At 39.6% G+C, this 10,458-nt stretch overlaps 1 protein-coding gene across 4 annotated transcripts in view; it reads left to right on the top strand.

The window, feature by feature from the left end:
• The first annotated feature begins 709 nt into the window (after positions 1-709).
• ptch1 (patched 1) overlaps positions 710-10,458 on the top strand; it is a 149,850-nt gene continuing 140,101 nt past the window's right edge. For 3 of the 4 annotated variants that reach the window (XR_005634334.1, XM_039758854.1, XM_039758853.1), the window contains exons 1-2: positions 6,389-7,018; positions 7,979-8,171. Coding sequence is in view for 3 of the 4 variants with exons in the window: in XM_039758854.1 (XP_039614788.1) it covers positions 6,848-7,018; positions 7,979-8,171 (364 nt within the window). In the remaining variant the exon portion in view is untranslated. Of the gene's footprint in view, positions 925-6,388; positions 7,019-7,978; positions 8,172-10,458 lie in introns of those variants that run through there. The other variant, XM_039758855.1, reaches the window with a different exon arrangement.

Raw genomic sequence — 10,458 nt, 5'->3', positions numbered from 1 at the left:
ATTGCCATTTGCGTTGCATTCTGAATATACGTTTACTGTCTTTAGAAAACAATTTTGTAAGTTCCGCTTCAGTGTGTTGTGGTTGTAACTGAGAGCCCAGTATCAATTTATCATGTAACCTGCTATTAAGTTTAGCTTCAGGAAAGTCAGTCACAAAACAAGGGATAAATTTTAGAAACATCGCAATATATATATATATATATATATATATATATATATATATATATATATATATATATATATATATATTCTTTGTTATTATTAGAAGAACACGTATGTGAACGGATATAATTTCATTAAAACGACATCATGGATCATTACAAAGGTTTAGAATCTGTATTGATGAACACCATACCCTGATGTAAAATGCGGCAGTCTGAGTAATTAAGAAATCGAGGTGACTGACACTTTATCGGAAGATGGCAAGATGAGTGGAGACTCGGGTAGAACAAACATGAGAGGTTCAGAGTGAGAAGAGTTTGTTTACACGATGTTTTACTGATAAGCTGGCTTTTCTTTTGCTTTGCCTTTGCACGCCCCTCAAACCGTAGACCCCCCTTCCCTCAAAAAATGTATATTTGCATGTAGGCCAGTGTGCCAGTGAGGGGAGAGAGAGGAGGGGGTACTTGAGTTCAAAGGCTTTTTTTGGTAATCACGTGACTGACAGGTCCTGCCTTTTGAGATTCAGACCACCCACATGGAGACGATGGAACTGCTTAATAGAAACAAGCATGTAATTGTGAGACCTTCCAGCACTCAGCAGAATGCCTGCAACCAAGAAGGATTATAACTCGATCGGTTCATTTTTCTCTTAAAAAGGAAGAAACCTTTAATCTCTTAATATAAGTGACAAGTCTAAATTACCCGGCAGGATAAACCAAATAATACATACCTCCAGACGATTTTCCAAGCCAGAGGATGATGGTAAGTAGTAGAAATGATTTCACTTTCTGAGAATCCTCCCTTGGAGTGAAATCGTGCCAAATGAAACTGCGTCTGTTGTGATACTGATACACTTAATTCAGTAACTGGCTGCCGTGACTAATAGCTGGATTATTATGAATGAGTTGGTACGGCGGTGTAAAACACTTCGTGATCAGGAAAAGGTGACACTGGGGGGCTGCACTGCTCTACCTGTCAGGGTCACGCTCTCTTATGGCCGTCGATCATCCGTTTGTGAGCCTCCACCAACTAATTTTACAGCAGAGTGATTTAACTCAGCCCGTCTCATTTTAAAGAAGAAAAACTCGAACATTTAATTCGTTTTAGTTTTTGCAACATCATACCGTGCCAGTCGATAACAGCGACTTAACGTGATTTTGCACACACTCACCTGGAAATCCGAAAGATGGACGAATGTTCATTCATCACCAAATCAGACATCTTGTAGCACATTTGCTGCATAAAAGTCATATATAGTATAGACTGGCGTGCATAATGTGAAGATGATTTCACAACCACAGTACAGTTCTTGAAAACCATGACACGATCTTCAATTGAATTGAATATGTGTACTTGTATATGCACGTATAAATGATTTATTTAACCACTAGGCGTCTTGCCCTTGAATAAAACTAGTTTATGATTCCTTGATTTGGGCTGAAATTACATTGCCAGTTATTTTTCGGAAATTATTGACTCTATGACGCGATTTTTGTTGTTACGTGAATGAAATTATCGTTTTCTGTAAAAATATGTGCCTTTATATTAAATATAAATCGATGGCTTTCGTTATAAAAATGTGCTTGATAGTGGTGATGAACTGGAAAGCGAAGGATTGATTGAATACACCCTTGAGTGTTTAGTGAATATAAACGTTTTAAAATACAGTAACTGTACGTCTGTAGCGTTTCCAGCATGGTGTGCCACGACGTAGCATAGTTGAAATTACCTTGACTTAATTCTTGACAAAATGAAACATTACACAAGCGGAAATCTAGTTACATAAATCATATACGTTGATAGTATATGTAAATGTACTTACTGTAGCAGCCATTCTATATGTTGCTGAGTGCATGAGGATGTATTTCTAGAATCGCTTAAGGAGATTAGCATGGTTGTCATGTTCTGACTTTGCGTCTGTGTATTTTTGTCTCATTTTAAATGAGTCGATGGATGCATATAGTGGGTCGTACATAGTCTGACTTACTAAAAATACTAAATGTACGGCATTTTGAAGGCCTATGTGACGAGATCAACTGATCACAAGCAGTTTATCTATACCACCTATGGACGTTGTACTAAGCAGAAATGTTCGCTATGTGACACTGTACCACCATTAGTCTGGGGTTTGGCCGGGGATATGTTGGTCTGGGCGTACAGTCAAGAGTCCGAAAGGTAGACATGGGAGAGATAAGCACGTTTGTTTAACAACTATCGTTTTTATAAACTGTATCTATAGAAAACTGCGGGAGACGTGTTAACAACAATGTAACAAAGGTTACATCTGCTCATGTATCTGTCCGTGAATCTGCCACATCCTGATGTCTTGTCTGTAGGCTTTCGAAAATATCTGTAAGTTAACCTGTCAAATTTGATGTGGCGTCCTTTACGTGAACACGTCCTGCATATTAAAGAAGAGAAAGCTTACAAATGTAAATAAGGACAGATTGATTGGAGACAACATTACGTCTTGGGAATAGACCACTAACATTTATCAGCAATGAAACAAATTGGGGGCAGCCGAGAATTCTTCTACCACCCAAGATGTAAAGGGTTTTAATATTCATTTTGTGTAATTTGTGAAAAAGCAGGAGCTACCATATCCGTGCTTCATCCTCAGAAAGTTCATACTTTCAAACCATTGGTTTGCGATAATACAGTATTTTGTTAACCTATAGCATGGCATCATTCGACAACGACCAATTATATATTAACATTTTAAAGTTAAGTTTATGTCTTTGATAGTTATGAGATATGGAAAAAAATCTCTGCGTGTGATACTGAATGCACCTTAAATTACGTGTGTAAGCTGCAGCCTGTATTGGCCGAATTAGGAGCAAAGCAAATACCACCCAGGACTGAGCCTTAGCCCACCGCGCAAATATATACATGCGTGGTAACCTTTACTACTAATGCAAGGATTGAAAGTACTAAATGTCCTGGAGGTACAGTTTGGAAGGGGACTGCAGCTACCGTTTAAAAAGACAAAGCGATAAGTTAGATGCTATTGTTTGCGATTAAGTTTACTTCTTTATATATCTTTTGCTGTTTTAAATGTACCCTATTTCATTTTACTTATGTGTATCCAGTACAAATTCCATGAACGCTGTTTATAATAGTTTATAAAGGTTTATTAAGAGTCACATTGCCAAAATGATACACAAGTTTTAGGATATAGTAGACCACAATGTCTTGAGTTTTTTGAATTTGTTTGGCAATTCCAAAGTAGCCATGTGGCAAAGTAGGTGTGTGTATGTTTGCAAGTGGATCCTGTGATGGACTAATTCTTTGTCCAAGGACTATTTCTTACTCTGAGCCCAGTATTGCCCACCTAGCTCCAGCTTCCCGCAAATGTATATAAAACATGTTATATTTACTTAAAATTTGTATATTTACTGTGTATATGCAACTTACATAAAATAAACACATGCAAAATTTAAATTAAAAAATCCTTAAAATTAAATGAATAGATTCTATATTTTTTATGTTAACTGTGTGCATCACAGTGGCAGAGTGGTTTGCGAAGCTTTACTGTCCTAGGAGGCCCAGTAGCATTTGCAAGTTCTTCTCCTGTCTACTTTTTGTTGCCATACACTTCCCAAAAACACAGAGGTTAGCCTGATAGTCGTCTTCATGCTGACCTTGTGCCAGTATGCCCAGCAATGGGCTGAAGTCCCGTAAAGATGATGTCTGACTTGCAGCCGATGCTGACATGATATATTCAGACTAGTAATGACCTTGTATTCTGAAAACGAATCGACAGACGAAAAGAATGAACTACTGGATTTTCAGTATAACAATAACCTTATTTTCGTCACGTTTTTCCTTCCCAGGATTTGGACATGATCAGGAGATCATAATACAGCAAGAAAATGCATTCATGACTTCATTTCAGTTCAAATTATTTGTGTATAGTGTAAGTGCAATGAATGCACTGTAACAAGTTCTCAGGCAAATGCAAGTACATAATTTATAAATGACTAAATACTGATTTAGTATATACACATAAAGATAAAGATTTGTTAAATCACACAGAAAAACAAAGCTGAAACTGGTTAACATATATTATAGTCAGCAATATCGGTCCATTAGTTAATTGTTGAGCTATGGCCAGTTGACAACGGATCAATCCATCCAACCTCCCATCTACCAATTTTTATTACTCACTTTCTTGAGGGACCTGAAATTCGTGAGTTCTTACGTAGCATTAACTCGCCCCCGTGTGAATGAGTGTAATTGCGTACGTTTAAACGGTGTCCTTAAATGTTCTCTTCTTTTTCGCTCGCAGGTGCCGAAATAAGCTCCGACCGTTCGTGACATAGAATTTGTTAACTGAGTTTGTTAAATGAAATGAACGAATGAATGAATGTTAAAATATGACGTGCAAGTCACTTTCCTAATTAGTTCCTTTAAGATTAACAGAGGGCGCTGTAACGCTTTCAGTTCTGTCCAGACACCAGACTCTCCCAGCAGGAACATACAACTAACCGCCTGTTTATATATTACTGTTGAGTGAATGAAGGGTGATTTTTTTTAATGATATTACATACATATTTGAGTATGTACCGTTATTTTACAGCTTCTTATTATACATGCTTATGCCGTGTTAGCTGTCTTTTAAATAAACTATTCCCATCATTGATGGGAGTACCGCTTTGAAAATATATCCCTGAAATTAAAAATTACTTTAAAAGATCGAATAAATAAAATACTTGGCTCCTACCTTGAAAAAAGATAACGTTAGTGTTTTTACTTCTGCAACTACACACTAGAAAGGCTGGTCCAATAATGGATGAATGGACATAGTTAAATATATTTTTTTTTAGTTTTTCACTACTGGGTGTTAGGAGGCGGAGAAATATTGATCTAAGTTTAAGTTTAATCAACATGCTAAATGTTATACAAAATTAAAGAGAATTAATATTTTCTTTTCCGAGATTTGCTTTTTCTGCGCGGTCGATGCTATATTTACCGCACACATTATTTGCATCTTCTTCATCTTAATGTTGTGACACGCGATTCATAATGTAGTAAGTGGGCATGACTCCTTCGAACATCTCATTGGCCACTGGCTTGACAGCGATGAACGGTATTGGATATTGTGAAGGGATAGGCTTTCATAAGGAATGTACTACGGCGTGCGTGGTATGTCTTCACGGCCCCGGACAGGATGGATGAATTCTGCTATATACGCACATTTTATAGTTCTCTTAGAAATTAGTAAGCTTTACAACAAAGGACATTTTTCCGGTGCTGCCTGTTGGGTAAGAGCATGTCAAAAAAAGTGAACACGGGGCTGTAACTGCTCGGTCACGTGCTCCACTACATCTCCTAGCACCCCTCCCAATTTATTTGTGGCTCGTGATTGATCTGCTTAGGTACGGCGTTTTACTTACAGCTCAGCCAATCGCTGCTATGCTCAGTGAAGTTTATTACAGCGGTGGCGCTGTCCATCAGGATACTATGTGGAGTGGGAGGTGAAACGTGTAGTCCAAGTTACTCATTCAGAAAAAAAAACACTATATCAGAGTGGAATGGTCGGTGCATTCTGTGCAGTGCCGTAAGATATTTAACTACCGCTCGCTCACTTTTACCGCTGTATGTACGTGCATACATAGCCTAGCGGCTCGTCGGACATTCGGTATGAACCGTATTATAAATTACTTTATCTTCAGTTCATGCGCATTACAAGCAAGACCTCCCAGTACAGCAAAAAAGTCGTAGACTCTGAGTGGAGAGCAAATTCACCCCGGACCTCCCAGTAATGTCTGAAACCACAGACTGACTCCTTTGTCACACTTTGAAATGTCCCTTTAAAAATAACTATTTATTCATAATGTAAACATCGTAAATGTTGGACCCCAATGTTAACCTTCGTTTTCTCCCACTTGATCTCAGTGACTTAGTTAAAGTGAAGCAAACCCTATGGATTCAGTTTTTAAGACTCCCATCTGCACTCGTGCACGTTAGCCGTGCGTTGCATGCAAAACAAGCGGGTGCTGGATTTCTTTAAGGCTCCCATGAAACTGGGGAAGCAGACACAAGGGTTGTCTGCCTGGGTGGTCTCTCTACTTTGGTGAGCTGTTGCTAAGCAACTAATAATAGTCGTGTTTGCTGAGTAATTTTTGCCCTTCTGGAACCAATCAGATCTAAGGAAGACCAGCCATCTGACAGCCCCGGAGGCGGGATTTTGATTCTTTTTTCCCTTACCCCTCCTCCCCTTTCTCCAAATGGAGAGAGAGTCCCTTTTTTCTCATCTATTGAATCTAAGAGATTGCACAGTCCCGGGGCCCGATACAGACTCATGTACTCAGAATGCTAGCAGCAGCTACAGCAGTACAAGAAAGCGATCAGACTCGGCGTCTTGCAAAGAGGAATATCCACTATCGCCTCGCCTTTTAACAGAGCGCCTACCGAGCAAACAAGCAAAACCCCCGCTGATCCACGCGCAACTTTAGAAGGTAGAAAGTACAGTGAATGCGGGGCATAGCTTGAAGACCTCCGGATCGCGAAATGTTGGGATGGAAGGCGCAGACTTTGACTCGCCGTCCTTGCCAGGGATATGAAGAAGTTTACCAGCCTGCGAGCAGCGGGAGCGAAACGTTGTTGCCCTGGATTAACAGAGAGCGCCTTCGGAGGAATTTAGGAGCGTGGATCTCAAAAACAACAGCCCAATCGCTACAACATGGCCTCGGCTGTTAATGTTTCAGAGCAAGAAAGCAGGGACCCCGATCGACCGAGGTTAACGAGAAGGCACAGAGAGACCTTTCGCACCCCAGCCGCGGCTCAAGATTTGGAGTATCTGCAACGGCCGAGCTACTGTGATGCCGCGTTCGCCTTGGAACAGATCACAAAGGTGCCTTTTGCAGTTTTATCGGGCGCGTCGCCTCAGAATGTCGCTTACCGAGGGTGTCAGCGGTGCCGGGTTTATCTGAGAATGCAAGATCGAAAGATAGATAGTTTAGGGGGCTGTAAAGTTAAGATTTTGCTCACAATGCCATTTCTTCGACTTGCTCCTTTTACTTGACAGCCGCCTGCTGTTGTAGCGGCTCACCGCTGTAGGTCGCGCGTTGCAATGTTCAGGTAAACAAAACGTTTTCTAGCAACTCGGCTGTTTCAGGGGGCATCCACCCACCAGTCTTTTATTCCTTTCCGATCACTTTTGCAAGGGAACGTCGTGGAAGCGGGCAAAAACACGCTCCTATAGTTAGGCGCCTGAGCCTTTAACAGGGAGTATTTTTTTCTCAAGTCTGAGAGTATAGGGAGGAAAAAAATCCATGTGGCTGCCCTCTTCCGTTCATAAATATTGTCGTAAGTCAATGATGGCTGCCCCACTTCCTAATTCAGATCTCACAGCGTCTCCAAACTCTATGGAAATGAACCAGCCCTCTGGCTCTTGATCGCACGGCGCTGCAAACCACGTGGACGTCAGCTTTACTACTAGCGTAGCAGGATGCTGACTAGTCGAGCTTCTCGACGATTTTAGCAGGGTATCCTATAAACCATTGAAACGCCGTGGAAGAGGAATATTAATTCATGTCACTAAATCGGATATCTATAACTTAAAGGAAAAAAAATACAGTTCAGGAACAAACGTTAAAGATGTTATTATAAAACACATTAGCACAAATGGGGCGTCACTTCACAGCTCTCAAGGCTTAAGAAATAACGGCACTTTATAACAAACCGTTAGATGTCGTGTGTCAGCGGGCGCTCGTGTTTGGCTTTCCCGATCGGTAAATCAAGGAAATTCAAACCGAGCAGATTCGAGCCCTGTTGATATTAACATTTGGACTTTTCTTGTTTTCCTCGGCAGGGCAAGGCAACTGGACGGAAGGCACCACTGTGGCTGAGAGCGAAGTTTCAGAGACTTTTGTTTAAACTGGGCTGTTACATACAAAAGAACTGTGGGAAGTTCTTGGTCGTGGGCCTCCTGATATTTGGGGCATTTGCCGTGGGATTAAGGGCAGCTAATCTAGAAACCAACGTGGAGAAGTTGTGGGTGGAAGGTAAGAGATTTTTATGTCGGTGTATTTTAAAAAGCAATGACTGGTTTAATGTTGATTTGACACATTTCAGAAAGTCAGGTCGGTTTGTTGGTATCATTTGCACGCAGCGTTTAAAACGTGGAGTCTGAGCATTTGTTGTTCCTGTTTATGTTTCTGTTGACAATGATTGCATTCAGCCAACAACATTTGTCAACTGCAGGTTTTGTTTCTTTAAAACAGTGTCTCAGTCCATGTGTATTCATTGGAACTGCAGAGCAATCTATTCTGCTGTCATCAACTGCAAAGTATGTTCAGTTTATCATGGTATTATTATGGTGCCATTGATCTTGGAGGTGCTTCCCAGTGTTTCAGTACAGTCCTGCGTGTTATCTTGCATTTTAAATTATTAGGTAATCTTGTACTGTTATTTGTATAGAAGTGTTTGATTGTATGCTATTAGTAATGACAGTTTTTGAAATATACTTTGTCCAAAGTATATTATCAGGTATTAACAATGCAATATCTAGTCATCATTTTATACTGTATTTCATGATCAAAAATCTTTTACAAGAGAGTTCTACAGGGTCATTATTGTCACACATACTCAGCACAGTGAAATTCTTACTTGCATGTGATAGTCAACACTCTTTTGCACCATGATTAATGATAACCAGCACATTGCAGTACATGCCATTCACACTTGTGCCAGTTTAGAATTATTACTTAACCAAACCTGTACATCTTTATAGATGTAGAATTAAAGCCAGATGAAAACCCACACCAATGACGGATTAATGGATCAATACGATAACCATAATTGCCATCACTTTATTTACAGACTATATATGTATGCCTTTGGTGCATGGCAGGGAAAAACATTGCATAATGAATGGTTGTAGCATTGCATAATGTATGTTTTTACCTGTAGGAGAATAAGCGTGTGCTTCTTTATCTTTAGCTGGAATTTATGCTTTTCTCTTTACCAGTAAGGTCAGTTTCCTTCTTTGGTCTGGGGATTTTTTTTTTGTCTGTTTAGGGTTCACATGTCTGTACCTGTAGTTGTATGGTAACGTGTGTGCCTCTATACCAGCAGAAGAATCTTTGTGATTCAGTGCAAGTAGAAGAACTATTGTATGAGCCTCTATACCAGTAGAAGATTTTGGCTGTGTGACTGTTTCTTTATACTAGAAAACACTTTCTTTTGTGGCCTTCTGTGCCAGTGGAAGAGTTATTGTGGTACTTTTTGTTCCAGTAGGGAAAGGAGTTTGTGTGTGTGTGTCTTACTTTGACTCCCAGTTTTTACCAGAGGAGAATTCATTTCTCTCTCTTTAACATTTTTACATTTCTTTACTAGTTCACTTATTATTCTGTCTGTCTGTATAATAGATAGTATAATCAGTGTATGGCTGTATGTGAAGAGTACATTTCTGCTTCTCTAAAGTATGTCTTCAGTATTTGGAGAATTGTTTGATATGTCTCCTGTGGGAAAATAATTGTGTATATATTTGTGTTTCCCTCTTTGCACTAGAGGAGACTGCTTTTACAGTATGTCTTTACATGACATGTTTCCCTGAAACTGTATGAAAATCATTGTATGGTGTGTCAGGATAATCATTTTGTTTGTATCTGTTTGTGAAAGAGAACTATTTTTTGTCTGTGTGGAATGTGTAAATCTCTGTACCAGCAAGAAGTGTTTCTTAGTGTTTTTACACCAGGAATGGAATCTTTTTGGGTCGCTTTAGAATGTGTTTGAATGTAAACCTGTATGGATAAACCTTGGGTCAACCTGGCTGTCTCAGAATTCAATATATGTGTATGTTTTTCTGTCCTAGTAAAAGAAACCACTGTGTGCCAGCCCTCCTGTGTTTAAAAATTGTTATGAATGTGTGTTTGAGTTTTGATAGATGCTACCAAAAGGTTTTGATTGATTTATGCCTAGTGTCATTTTTCACAACTACAGTGCATTAATAATAAAATCAGAGTCAATTAGGTTTTTACATTTACAGCAGTACACCTTTGTGCTTGTGAAGTTTCAAATTAATGAGATTGTTCTGTAATATGTGTGTGTGTGTGTGCGTGCATGTGGGAGGTTGAACTAATGGTAGAACTTGATCAGGGAGTGCGTGTTTCCCTTAGAAGTAGAATGTGAGATTTGTTTGTGTGTGCCTGCCCCCAGCAGCAGAATGTGATCAGTGCAGCTCAGAGAAGCAATGTGTGTGGTCTTGTTTTGGACAGCTTTCAACTTTAAAAAAAAAAAAAAACGCAGACTGAAATGCATGTTTGCAAAGTAGATTAATGCTTCTTAGCG

The sequence above is a fragment of the Polypterus senegalus genome, chromosome 7, assembly GCF_016835505.1.
Source record: "Polypterus senegalus isolate Bchr_013 chromosome 7, ASM1683550v1, whole genome shotgun sequence".
Taxonomy (NCBI): Eukaryota; Metazoa; Chordata; class Cladistia; order Polypteriformes; family Polypteridae; genus Polypterus; species Polypterus senegalus.
The sequence above is the reverse complement of the archived record's forward strand: the minus strand, read 5'-3'. Positions and strand labels throughout refer to the sequence as shown.